Source organism: Nansenia antarctica (assembly GCF_963989245.1).
Source record: "Nansenia antarctica genome assembly, chromosome: 8".
NCBI lineage: Eukaryota > Metazoa > Chordata > Actinopteri > Argentiniformes > Microstomatidae > Nansenia > Nansenia antarctica.
The window spans coordinates 36,188,361-36,203,119 of NC_137678.1; the positions used below are offsets into that span (position 1 = coordinate 36,188,361).

Genomic DNA, 14,759 nt, shown 5'->3' on the forward strand with positions numbered 1-14,759 from the left:
CTTTTTGTTGAAAAGTTGATTTCAGTGTTTACAGAACAGAGTGTTGTGCCTCCTAATCTGACACGCCCCCGTGAGCCTCGTTCTGGCGCCCCCTCCCGGCCGGATTGAGTGGGCCGGATCTCTGGCTCTGTTTGCAGCAGGTGTGGGCTATTACCTTTCAGCCCAGCTGTCCCAATCACCACCTGGACAGCCGCCTACTTAACCCTGCTACAGACGGAGATCCAACGCTTGAACATAACTATCTGTATGGCTCGACCCCTGGACCCCCTCTGACTACTCTCTTCTGGATTTCCCTCCCTGGCTCGACCCCTGGACTCCCCTCTGGACTACTCTCTCCTGGATCACTCTCCCTGGCCCGACCCCTGGACATTCCCCTTGACTACCCCCTCTGGATCTCGGACTTTGCTCACTAGGGTAGTATCGCAGCACATAATACAACACCCCTGACCTCATACACGCACACACACATAGTATAATTACACACCCCATAACTATCGCCTGCATCACACCTTATGTTTGTTTTTCCACTAGTTAGTGTAGGGCCTATTTCTTTGTGTATATCATCCTTAATAAATCATTGTATATTCTCCTGGCCTCTGTCTCTGTTTCTCTGGGGTTCCACCACATTTGGCTTTTCCGGTTTTAAGGTGTGCATAACACAGAGCAGTGCTTAAAGAGATGTCAGTTGATTTCATTGTGTTTAAAGAACAGACATTCAGTTAGTGCTTAAAGAGATGTCAGTTGATTTCATTGTGTTTAAAGGAGTCTGACAGACTTTCATGCTTAAAGAGCAGTCATTTGATTTTGCATTTGTTTCTTTTGTTTTGCACACAATCATTTGTTCGTTCATCTTTATTTATGAATAAATGTCGTTTTGCTAATATAAGTTATCCATGTATCCCTTTTTTATCCATCCTGTGGGACAGGTCGTGACTCGCGAGCTCGGGGAGCACCAAGCAGCATCCCTAGGTGCTCCTCTGAGCACTGGCTCCAAAAAGTTATGTGCACCCCTGGTTATAGAGGGTTAGTAACAGTATTAATCTGTCTGATCGAGGGTTAGTAACAGGATTAATCTGTGTCTGATAGAGCAGTGTTTCTCAACCGGGGTGCCGTCTGGCTTCGTCAGGGGTGCCGTCTGGCTTCGTCAGGGGTGCCGTCCCCCCAAAAATATTCAGAAGTTTCTGACATAATTAAATGGATTAAAATATAAAAAAACGATAGTTACACAACTTATCATGAAAATGCAGATCATTAGCCGTCTCATACATCATAAAAACCACAGTTTTTTTTTGTTTACGGCGCGATGCATTACGAGAGTGTTGCGTGAAGCATGTGGAACTAGCATGGAACGTTCTTTTGAAAAGAAAGGCTTCAGACTCCTTCAGATAACTCTGAGGCATCAACTTCATCATCCAGCGGTAGCTCAGCAGGGATGGTAGTAGAGGCCAGCAGCAAGACACAGAAAAGACAGTAGGATGACAGCTACTTGTCGCTTAGTTTCATCTTTACCAGATCCATCATGCCCTCTCTCCCTGTGGGCCTGGTATTTGTCTGGTATTTGGTGTGAAATTGTCAAACCCAGCGATGGTTCCGAGCAAACTTAAAAGACATCTGACAACAAATCATCCGTCACTCGCCAACAAGGGTGCAGTGCAGAGTATTTTATTCGTTTGAAAAGTCAACACAAGCGACAAGAGCAAGTGATGAAGTGTGCAACAGTGTCAGAGAAAGCACCGGAGGCTAGCTATCTAGTCGCTGAGATAGTAGCTAAGGCTAAGAAGCCACATACGATAGCCGAGACGGTCATATTGCCAGCATGCAAAGTAATTGTCAACAAAATGCTAGGCCCACAAGCAGCAAAATAAATTGCAACGGTTACGCTGTCGGACTGTACAATTGGCTGTGGACGAGGAGCTCAGTGTCTGCCTCTCATCCATCCCTCTCTCTCAATAACCACCTATGGTGTGTGTGTGTGTGTGTGTGTGTGTGTGTGTGTTGGCTGTCAGAGGGATGCAGAGTGTACGTTTTTTAGACTGGGATGACTTGAGATTTTGCTACTTTTAAGGGGGGTCATGACTGAGAAAAGGTTGAGAATGCTGTGATAGAGTATAGAAGGGTTAGCCCCCCCCCCCCCCTCTCTAGTAATGGAGGAATATTTACTATGTCGAGCTGTGTGTGTCTGTGTGTCTTTCTGTGCGCTTATGCATGTGTGTGCGCGCGCGTGTGTGTGTGTGTGTGTGTGTGTGTGTGTGTGTGTGTGTGTGTGTGTGTGTGCGTGTGTGTGTGCGCGCGTGTGTGTGTGCGTGTGCCGTGTGTTGGACCGGTGATCAGTAGGTCATGAGTTGATTGAAATCCCTCCTGGGAACACCACCACTAGTGTGCCCTTGAGTAAAGCACTTAGCCCTAAGTTACCTCAGGGAGACTGTACCTGCAATCTCTAATTACTACATTAGCGTCTGCTAAATGGTTAAAATGTAAAATGTAAATCTCTCTCTCTGTCTCTGCAGCTCAGGCCTGCCAGTAAATCTCTCCACAGAGAGAAAATCATCTTCTCTCTTGCTGTTGAAGTGTATTTAACTTGCTGTATTATAGGTCCCTGCTGCATACACGCACACGCACACACGCACACACACACACACACACACACACACACACACACACACACACACACACACACACTACAGGATCTTCCAACTTTGGCCTTGCTGCTGTCAGCCAACCAGTCAGTCAGTCAGGCAGTCAGCCAACCAGTCAGCCAACCAGTCAGCCAGCCAGCCAGCCAGCCAGCCAATCAGCCAGCCAGTCAGCCAGCCAGCCAGTCAGTCAGTCAGTCAGCCAGCCAGCCAGCAGCCAGCCAGCAGAGTATGTTGAGTATGTTGTCTGTTTTTTAATGTAAATGATTGATGTATTGATTGATTGATTGGTTGATTGATTGGTTGAATGGTGGATCGATAGAGTATGTGTTTGTCTGTATCCCGTCCCAGGACTCTAAGTCGAGCCAGCCCCCCAATCTCAGCCCCCGGGCCCCCCAGCCCCCCATACAGCACCAACTGAGCAGTGAGATTGAGTGGGATCCGCTCCACGCCGTATCCTTCAGGAAGACGCCCGGCATCACACAAGGTAGGTTAGCGGAGTTAGCCCCCTGAGCTGAAGGCTGAACGTGGGTTAGCGGAGTTAGACCCATATGAAACCTGCCCCATATGAGTGGCTAGGAGCTAGGGCCTAGGGGCTAGGGGCTAGGAGCTAGGGGCTAGGAGCTAGGAGCTAGGGGCTGGGAGCTAGGGGCTAGGAGCTAGGGGCTAGGAGCTGGGAGCTAGGGGCTAGGAGTTAGGGGCTAGGAGCTAGGAGTTAGGGGCTAGGAGCTTGGGCCTAGGAGATAGGAGCTAGGAGCTAGGGGCTAGGAGTTAGGGGCTAGGAGCTAGGAGCTAGAGGCTAGGAGCTAGGAGTTAGGGGCTAGGAGTTAGGGGCTAGGAGCTTGGGCCTAGGTGATAGAAGCTAGAGGCTAGAGGCTAGGAGCTAGGGGCTAGGGGCTAGGACCTAGGACCTAGGGGCTAGGGTCTATTTTGATATGTACATTGCGTGCACAACTATTAGGCAAGTGAGTATTCTGCTATCATTAAGGATGAGCTAGCTGGACCTTTTTGGTTTGAAGATGGACTGAAAATCAACTCCCAAACCTACTGCCAGTTTCTGGAAGACACTTTCTTCAAAGCAATGGTGCACGAAGAAGTCTGCAGCATTCAAGAAGGCCATGATCTTTATACAGGACAATGCTCCATCACATGCCTCTAAGTACTCCACTGCTTGGCTAGCCAGCAAAGGCCCCTTCCTCACCTGGCTTAAATCCTTTTGAGAACTTGTGGTCCCTTCTTAAATGTCAGATTTACAGTGAGGGAAGACAATACACCTCTTTGAACAGCATTTGGCATGGCATTTGGCATGTTGATCGTGATCAAATCAGGAAACTGAGAGACTCCATGGATGGAAGGCTCATGGCAGTTATTGAAAAGAAGGGTGGCTATATTAGTCACTGGATATTTTTGAAAGGCCAAAAAAGTTATTTAATTGTCATTTTGCGTTAGTTATTTGTTACACTTCTTCTAAAAATGTATCATTAACAAGTGAGTTGGAATAAAATATTTTTGTAATGAGGTTGCCTCATTCTGTACACTAATAGTTCCCTAATAAATGTGCATACTTATAATTCCCCAGAGGAAAAACGAAACTCCCTTTTCCTTTGTTAAACATTAATGTTTGAGGTTCAGTAATATTTTGGATTGACTTGAGAGCATTGTATTAAATAAATAAAACAAAGTGCTTAAGTCCTCTGATGAGGGAAAAAATATACCTATAATTGAATTTTCACATCCTCAGATTAGAGAAGGGAAAACAACCGTTTGTTTGAACATCTCTCATCTCAGCTAACAAGTCTGCTGGAGCTGCCCAGATTCCACCTCTCTCTCTCTCTCTCTCTCTCTCTCTCTCTCTCTCTTTCTCTGCCACACTCTCTCTCACTCTCTTTCTCTCTCTCTCCCTCCATCCCTCCCTCCCTCCCTCTAGAATCCCGGAGCGCCTGTCCTCTGGAACTCAACCAGAGGAGGTTTTAGCGTTGATTGAGTCGCAAGGAGGAGGAGGAGACTAATTACTCCAATTCCCCCCCCAGTACAAATCAGGCCCGCGATCAATCTCCAGCAGGACCCCTGGGGCCGGGGGGGCAGTCGTCCCTGGCTCTGCCTGCGCCGCTCCGGTCTCTTAACCGTCAAATTAGGAGGGATTACAGACGGATCCATACGCCGCACTGGCGCTGAACATGGCCACACGTCACGCGGGGCATTAGGGAAAGCCCCCCCGGAGACCACCCACTGTGTGTGTGTGTCTGTGTGGGTCCTTATTACATCTCCCTCTCTTCTTCCAGGTCCTTCTCCCCATCTCCAGCCCCAGACCCAGACCCAGATCCAGCCCCAGCCCCAGACCCTGTGTGTGAGTGTGTGTGACCTGGCCTCGGTCAGGGTGAGGGAGGAGGGCTGGAGCTACCTGGTGGTCAGGCTGAGGGACCAGCGGCAGCTGCCCGCTCTGCACTTCCACCAGGGGGGCTGCAGTGGCTTCCTGGACAGCCTCAGACCACACCTGCTGTTCACTCCGTACGTACCACACACACACACACACACACACACACACACATACAACCTGCTACTCACCCCGTACGTACTGCACACACACACACACACACACACAAAACCTGCTGTTCACCCCGTACGTACTGCACACACACACACACACACACAACCTGGTGCTCACCCCGTACGTACCGCACACACACACACACACACACACAGACACACACACACACACGCACACACACACACACACACACACACATACACAACCTGGTGCTCACCCCGTACGTACCGCACACACAGACACACACAGACACACACACGAACACACACACACACACACACACACACACACACACACACACACGTAGTACAGAAAACACTGTAGCACAGCCAAAAACAAAAACCAAGAGAAAATTATTAAATGATTTAATGTCACAAGAGACACATTCAGAGGAGTTTGTTGTGCAGTTCCTGTGTTCTCCACTAGAGGCCAACGCAGGGCTCACACACACACATACACACACACATACACACACACACACACACACACACACACACACACATGTAATTTCCTGGAGGCTTAGCTGCTCATCAAGGTATGATGCATGGTCATTCTGCTGCATGCTGACTTACACACAAACACACACACACGCACTCACACACACACACACACACATACACACACACACACACACATACACACACACACACACACACACACACACACACACACACACACACACACACACACACACACACACACACACACAGTGATGATGTTTGGTAGTTGTGCTGCATGTAGAGAACACCAGGGAGACCACCAGCATTACACCCTGTTAGTAGTTTAATCCTGTTTCTGCAATCACTGTGTGTGTGTGTGTGTGTGTGTGTGTGTGTGTGTATACGTATGTGTGTGTGTATACGTATGTGTGTGTCAGTGGCGGCTGGTGCTAACATTTTTGGGTGGGGCACAGCAGTGTGGCGGGGGGGTCCTCTTTCTTTGCGATTTTTTTTTCGCGTGCAAGATTTTTTTTCCGCGTGCACGCGCATAAAACACGCACTGGCGTTACAACCATTGTATAATTTCAACTTTCACCCTTAAAATGACCGTGTGGGCCATGGAGAAGTTACCCTGTCAACTACAGACACTGAGGTGGAAGAGTGACCGGTCTGGACGTCGGTACGGTCCAATACCCAGTGTCAGACAAGGAGGAAGTCTAGTCAACAAGGCTAGTACAGGCCTCACAGCTACACTCAGGTTAATAAAGGTAGCAGATGAATATGTGTACTATGTGTCTGTGTGACATGGCTACATCAATGAGCAGAGATGAATGCTGCAGTCAGTAGTACAGTACTATCTATTTCATAGACACATGATGGATGATGATGGAGAGTGATGGTGGTCAACACATCACAGCAGGTCAACACATTCAATGATGTATCACAACCAGACCATGTCAGAAACACAACCAGACCATGTCAGAAACACAACCAGATCATGTCAGAAACACAACCAGACCATGTCAGAAACACAACCAGACCATGTCAGAAACACAACCAGACCATGTCAGAAACACAACCAGACCATGTCTGTAACACAACCAGACCATGTCTGTAACACAACCAGACCATGTCAGAAACACAACCAGACCATGTCTGTATCACAACCAGACCATGTCAGAAACACAACCAGACCATGTCTGTAACACAACCAGACCATGTCAGAAACACAACCAGACCATGTCAGAAACACAACCAGACCATGTCTGTAACACAACCAGACCATGTCAGAAACACAACCAGACCATGTCAGAAACACAACCAGACCATGTCAGAAACACAACCAGACCATGTCAGAAACACAACCAGACCATGTCTGTATCACAACCAGACCATGTCAGAAACACAACCAGACCATGTCTGTATCACAACCAGACCATGTCAGAAACACAACCAGACCATGTCTGTAACACAACCAGACCATGTCAGAAACACAACCAGACCATGTCTGTAACACAACCAGACCATGTCTGTATCACAACCAGACCATGTCTGTAACACAACCAGACCATGTCTGTAACACAACCAGACCATGTCTGTAACACAACCAGACCATGTCAGAAACACAACCAGACCATGTCAGAAACACAACCAGACCATGTCAGAAACACAACCAGACCATGTCTGTAACACAACCAGACCATGTCAGAAACACAACCAGACCATGTCAGAAACACAACCAGACCATGTCAGAAACACAACCAGACCATGTCTGTAACACAACCAGACCATGTCAGAAACACAACCAGACCATGTCAGAAACACAACCAGACCATGTCAGAAACACAACAATGCATCAGCTGAGTTAAAGAAAACCAACTCTTACCTTTGATGACAGAACATGAGCCGTGTTTACCCGTACCTCCGCCTTGCCCCGCGCATATTGCTATGAATAGTTCGAAGATAGGTGCTTGCACGTTAGGTGCGAGGCTGCTTGGTTAACCCATTAGCGGGAACATTATTAGTTGCACAAAATAGGCTGATTTAATTGACCATGAACATCAGAGACAGACATTACGAATGTTCATTTAAAATACTCCGGAAGCCCGAAGTCCGGAAAACCGGAAGTCGGGAGTCCTCAGCATAATGCATTGTCTGCAATACAACCGGAGATTCAGGAGGACGCACATTTGTGCGCCCTGGCCAAGAAATAGAGACAGCCAATTGGAGCGCTGCTACAGCTCACGTGTAAGCGAAAAGTATTCGTCCTGGCATAGACTTGCAATTGACCGGCGCCCCGCGTTCTCCCCTATGTATTTTAACAGTGAGTTTTACACACACACACAGATAAAAATGTTTATTGTATTGGAGGATTTTTAATGAATGCTGATAGGCGCCGACAGAATATCAGCCGCATTTTGTGAATAAACAATGTTTATTTAAAAAAAAGCTTTTTTTTTCTTCTCAAATCGCAACTAGGAAGTGAAGGTGGGGGCGGCGCCCCAGCGCCCTCTATCGGCCAGCCGCCACTGGTGTGTGTGCGCATGCATATGTGTATGTGTATGCGTATGCGTGTGCGTGTGCATGTGCGTGTGCGTGCGTGCGTGTGTTTGTGTGTAAGTCAGCATGCAGCAGAATGACCATGCATCATAACTTGATGAGCAGCTAAGCCTCCAGGACATTACGTGTGTGTGTGTGTGTGTGTGTGTCTGTGCGTGTGTGTGTGTGTGTGGGTCCAGGCTTAGCTGTGTTAAGCGTGCGGGGGTCATGTTGAAACCGCTGGCTAACTAGCACGCTATGTCCCTCACCACTCATAAGTGATGAGCTTCAGTGCTCATTTATTAGCATGCGCTAGGCTAACCCATCAGTCTGTGGCTGATAGACACGCCACCCGGAGGTGTGATGTGGTTATTAATGGCCGCCACCTGGGGTGGTGTAGCGGCGCCTCGTCTGACTTAACACCATCTCTATGCTAATGCTGCTAGCTGCATAGACGGTGGTCCTCTCAATTCAGTTTTCAATTTAAAGGGCTTTATTGGCATGGGAAACATACCGTTTACATTGCCAAATCAAGTAAACTCTCTCTCTCTCTCTCTTTCCTTTTTCTCTCTCTCTCTTTCTCTCTCTCTCTTTCCTTTTCTCTCTCTATTTCCTTTTCTCTCCTCTCTCTCTCGCCTTTTCATTCGTGTGGAAAATGGTCAATTGTCCCTGAAGGGAAGGGGGGAGGGAGGGAAAGAAGAGTGACAGGGAAAAGAGTGACAGGGAAAAATAGAGGCAGAGAAAGAGAGTTAAATAGGGACATAGATAGACAGACAGAGAGGGAGAGGGGGAGAGAGAGAGAAGGGAAGGGGTAGATTAATTCCTCATCCTCCATTCTCAGGGTAGATCCGTATTAAAAAGGTCTGATCAGACTTCACTGGTGAAATGCGACAGGCTGGTTGAATATGGAGAGAGAGAGAGAGAGCCTAGTGTTGAGTGTTAAACTGACACAGCGTTTTAACAGAAGGTTGATGACTTGCAGCTTCTGAGTAGTGATTTTTCCGAGGCTGCAGGACTATTCAAACAAGCATCATTAACTTGGCAAGGCTTGTTTGAACTCTGCTTTAAGATACGCAGAGCTTTCAGCCTGCCTACACACACACACACACACACACACACACACACACACACACATACGTATATACACACACGCACAAACACACACACATACGTATGTACACACACACACACACACACACACAGGGGTGTGTGTAGGAGCTTGATATTCATGTGGGCTGAGCCAGGCCAGCGGCGTGAAGAGACCATTGTGTCAGCTGAACTATTTTATGGCTTCAATTCTGACTCTCTTAGACTCCTATTCAATTTCCAGGAAGAATCGATGGACCTTCTCAATAATTAATGTGTGTGTGTGTGTGTGTGTGTGTGTGTGTCTTTGTGCCTGTGTGCGGTTGTGTGTGTCTCTCTGTGTGTGTGTGTGTGTGTGTGTGTGTGTGTGTGTGTGTGTGTGTGTGTGTGTGTGTGTGTGTGTGTGTAGGGAGGAGGGGGGGGGGTAAAATACTGGAGGGCCAGTTAGCAGTGCACGGAGACTAACCACACTCTGTTCCACTGCTGTCTGCCTGCCTGCCTGCCTGCCTGCCTGCCTGTCTGCCTGTCTGTCTGATGGCTGATGTGAGACATCTCCTGTGTTGCTCTGAGCTGACAGACAGAGACGCCTCTGCTGTACACTGTCCCACACTCACACACACGCACACGCATTCCCTGACACACACACACACACACACACACACACACACACACACACACACACACACACACACACAGGGCCCCCGGTCCCTGTCACACACAGACAGGCTGGTGTGATATGTTGGCGAGGTGGTGTTGTAACAGTGTCCTCTGACAGGCTATGTCTGCTTCTCAACTCTCACCCACTCCTTTCTCTCTCTCTCTCTCTCTCTCTCTCTCTCTCTCTCTCTCTCTCTCTCTCTCTCTCTCTCTCTCTCTCTCTCTCTCTCACTCTCTCTCTCTCTTCTCTTCCCTCCCTCCCCCCCTCCTTCCCTCCCTCCAGGTCTACCAGTGATGAGTCTCTCCTGCTGGTGTCCCACCACAGTGCAGCTCTCTCCTTTGAGACCTTGCTCGACGACGCCACCTTTGGTCTGGTTCAGGTACTGCACCTGTCGCTGCAAACACAAACACAGACAACACACTATGTTTAATTAACTTCCATACAATATACACTCACCTCAGACTTTATTAGGAACACCTGTACACATGTCAACAGTCCAAGTCCAACAAATCCATGGACCCAACCTGCCTTGTGTCAACAGTTGATGGAGGTGGTGTAATGGTGTGAGGAACTTCTTCTTGGCACTCTTTGGGCCTGTTAGTACCAATCAATCATGGCTTGAATGCCACAGCCTATTTGAGTGTTGTTGCTGACCACGTGCATCCCTTCATGGCCACAATGTACCCATCTTCTAATGGCTACTTCCAGCATGATAATGCACCATGTCACAAAGCAAAAGTCGTCTCAAATTGGTTTCAGGAATATGACAATGAGTTTTTTCTGTTTTCTTCAGTGGCCTTCCCAGTCACCGGATCTGAATCCAATAGAACACCTTTGGGATGTGGTAGAATGGGAGATTCACAGCTTGAAAGTGCATCTGAAAAATCTGCTGGAATTGCATGGTGCAATCATTTCATCATGGACCAGAATCTCAAAGGAATGTTTCTTACATCTTGTGCAATCAATTTCATGAAGTATTGGGGCTGTTTTGAGAGCAAAGGTAGGCCCTAGCCAGTATTAGTATAGTGTTCCTAATAAAGGTAGGCCCTACCCAGTATTAGTACAGTGTTCCTAATAAAGGTAGGCCCTACCCAGTGTTAGTAGTGTTTCTATTAAAGTGTTCAGTGAGTATGTATATACAGTGGGGGAAATAAGTATTGAACATTTTGTCCAGTAAATGTATTTCCAATGAGCCTATTCAAGTGAAATTTGCACCAGACTTTGGTATTAACTCAAACAATCCAGAAAGAAATCTAAACATTAAAGTCCATATGTAAATAAAGTTATGTGTAATAAAGTGGAATGAAACAGGAAAAAACTTAAATTAATTAATTACTTAGTGGGGAAGCCTTTGTTTTAATGACAGCTTCAAGGTGCTTTCTGTATGAAGTAACTAATCGTCCGCAGTATTCAGGTGTGATTTTGGCCCATTCCTCTACACAGATTGTCTTTTTGATTGTCTCAGATTTTTTGCCGGGGGCCCTCTTGTGAATCTGGATCTTCAGATGCTTCCACAAATGTTCATTTGGGTTTAACTCAGGTGATTGACTGGGCCATTCCAACAAGTTGATTTTCTTTCTCTGAAACCAATTGCGAGTTTCCTTTGCTTTATGCTTTGGATCGTTGTCCTGCTGGAAGGTCCACCCACGTCTCATCCTCAGCATCCTGGTGGATGGCAGCAAGTTCATCTCAATAATCTCTCTGTACATGGCTCCATTCATTGTTCCTTCAATGATATGAAGTCTGCCAGTACCACGAGAGGAGAAACAGCCCCACAACATGATACATCCACCTCCAAACTTCACTGTTGGTATAGTGTTATTCGATGATATGCAGTGCCATTTCTCCTCCAAACATGGTGTGTTGTGTGACAGCCAAAAAGTGAAATTTTGGTCTCATCTGACCAGAGTACATGCTCCCAGTAGTTCACTGGCTTCTCCAAATGTTGTTTGGCAAACCTTAAACGAGCTTCAACATGTATTTTTTTAAGTAGTGGAGTCTTGCGGGCTGAGTGTGCACATGGCCATGGCGGTGGAGTGCATTGCCTACTGTCCTTTTTGTCACAGTTGTACCTGCTGCCTCCAAGTCTTTCTGGAGCTCTTTCCTAGTGGTCCTTGGCTCTTTGGCTACTCTTCTAAGTATCCTTCTGACTCCCTGATCAGAAATCTTGCGAGGAGCTCCTGTGCGTGGCCTGTTGATGGTGGAGTGATGTTGCTTCTACTTACGGATAATGCCCCCAATGGTGCTTACTGGAAGATTCAGAAGTTGTGAAATACGTCTGTAGCCAATTCCATTTGTCCAACAATCTGGTTGCGAAGATCTTGAGACAGCTCTTTGCTTTTACCCATCATTAGATGTTTGTTGTGTGGCACCTTGGTAACAAAAAAACCTTTTATAGCCCATCAATATATTCTAACCCCACTGACATTAGTTAGCACAGATTGGAGGTAGAGTTGCCCCCTTTTTAGTTATGGGTTTCAGCCGGTTCTCCTATTTAGTTATGGTTGTTCTTTTTTCCTGTTTCATTCCACTTTATTACACAACTTTATTTACATGTGGACTTTTTACATATGGACGATTTTTGGTCTGGATTATATACAAAAATACAACACAGTTAAATACAGACATCAATAAAACATAGAAAACCACAATATCAAGAGAAACAATCACATCCTTCACCAAAGATAGTGAATATATTCTTCCAGTTAACTTCTACCCATTCCAGCGGTCAGTAGATCTGTCAGCAGCGTCGCGTAGCTACCCAGCATGCAACAGGACAGAGGGTGTGTTTTAATGAGTGTGTTCTGAACGGGAGCAGGCTTTAATGAAAGCACATTGTGTTGGTTGTTTTAATGAGGCCCCTGTAAGTAGGCCAGGGGGGTGTGGAGGTGGAGGTGTGTGTGCACGCACGCATGTCTGTCAGGCAGAGTAAATGGTGTGTGCGTGTGTGTGTGCGTGTGTGTGTGTGTCTGTGTACGTGCGTCTTCCAGGCAGAGTAAATGGTGTATGTGTGTGTGTTTGTGCGCGTGTGTGTGTGCACGTGTGTGTGTGTGTGCGTGTGTGTGTGTGTAATCTGCCTCTAGGACTTTTAATGTCATCAGATGTTTCCCCAGCCCGCCCCTCCCTGACATGTGACTCTGCCGACAACGCCAGTGTGCGCCCCAGATCCCTGGCCGCTATCGAGGCCCCTCCCACCTCCTTCTAAACAGACTGACACCTCGTTAACAGCCTCTGAAATGCCCCCCCCCCCCCCACACACACCTCCAACAGCACCCATCAGTCAGAGGTGTTAGCACATTAGCGTTAGGGGGGGTGGTGTTGGGGTGCGGGGCGTTATTACACCAGCCATTTAGCAGCGTGGGAGATCTGTGGGCGGGGTTAATGGGGTGTGACGGGCTAATAACACTGGCTGGCCGCTCCCCGCTCCGAGGTCGGCGGCCCTGGAATATTGTTTTCTAACGCGACTCCAGAAATCCAATCGCTGAGATGAATGACCGCTAAACGGGTGCCGAGCAGGAAACAGATTTTTTTTTACAGGTTCATGTTCTTTTGTAGCGCCCGGCGATTTGACGGCTCTTCTGTCGCTGAGCAACTGTGTCCCCCTCTCACCTCCCTTCTCCCTCCCCCCTCTATTCTCCTCTCTTCTCCCTACTCCCACCTCCTCCCCCCCTGTCCTCAACCCTCCACCACCCTCCTCCCTCTTCTCTTCCCCCCTCCTCCCCCCTCACCCCTTCTACCGTCCCCTCTCACCCCCCCCTCCCCCCTCCCCCTCCCCTCCCCCATCACCTCCCCCCTTCACCCCTCTCCTCCCCCCTCCTCTCTCACAGAAGTTCAAGAAGGACCCCTACACCACTACGCTGGGCGGCTTCTCCAAAGTGACCAACTACCTCTTTGATGCTCTGAGAGGAGGCCCCGACGCGGAGCTGCACCACAGGCCTGTCGAGGAGGTTGATGCTGTGAGAGGAGGCCCCGGCATGGAGCTGCGCCACAGGCCTGACCTGCTCAGTGAGGTCATCTCTGGTTTGGACATCAACCAGCAGGAAGAGCCCGGCTTTGAGGTCATCACCAAGGTGAGAGACGCACACACACACACGCACACGCGCACACAGACACACACACACACACACACACACACACACACATACACACCTAGTAAAACCTATAATCGCTTCTCCGCTTTTTAATTACCCTTGAGCTCCTGGGCTCCCAGTGTCGCCGTGGTAACTCCTCTATTAGCTAGCGGTGACAGGTGTTGAATGTGATGGTGAGAAATGCTTGGCTAGCTGGAAACACACACGCACGCACGAGCACACACACACACACACACACACACGCACGCACGCACGCACACACACTGCAGAAAGTAAATCTAAGTAAGATGAAATACCTTAAATCATGCTTGTTTTGTGTGAAAGTTTCCTGTTCTATTGGCAGATGATTTTGCTTATTTATTTATTTTTGCAATTTTCTTTTTATTCAACAATAAGAACAATAATACAACAAGTCAACATAAAAAAAAAGAAGAAAAAACATTATTAAAAGAAAAAGAAAAAGCTACTACTGTCATCAAATCTGTCATCTCAAATCTGTCATTTGCCCACTTAATCCCCCCATAAAGTCCACTTAATCCATTTACTGTCCATCTGTGGTCCTAAAAGTCGTAACCTGTCGTAACCTCAGTCTTTCCATAACATGGATTTCCCCCACTGTGTCTACCCATTGGGTCTGAGTAGGTAAGTCTTCCGTACCCCATTTCCTTGTGACAGCCTTTTTCCCAGCAACCATGAGTATCTTAAATAGATAAGAGTCCCCAGCCTGTATCTCATTCTCTGTGTAGTTACACAGATAGAGCAGCT

At 47.7% G+C, this 14,759-nt stretch overlaps 1 protein-coding gene across 1 annotated transcript in view; it reads left to right on the forward strand.

Annotated features, from left to right (window-relative positions):
* Window positions 1-14,759, forward strand: part of LOC308164161 (TBC1 domain family member 15-like) — a gene marked incomplete at its 3' end in the record, with an annotated part of 95,991 nt that overhangs the window by 5,109 nt on the left and 76,123 nt on the right. The window contains exons 4-7 of the mRNA XM_080538306.1: window positions 2,985-3,120; window positions 4,916-5,141; window positions 10,186-10,282; window positions 13,731-13,973. Coding sequence (XP_080394432.1) covers window positions 2,985-3,120; window positions 4,916-5,141; window positions 10,186-10,282; window positions 13,731-13,973 — 702 coding nt within the window. The remainder of the gene's footprint in view (window positions 1-2,984; window positions 3,121-4,915; window positions 5,142-10,185; window positions 10,283-13,730; window positions 13,974-14,759) is intronic.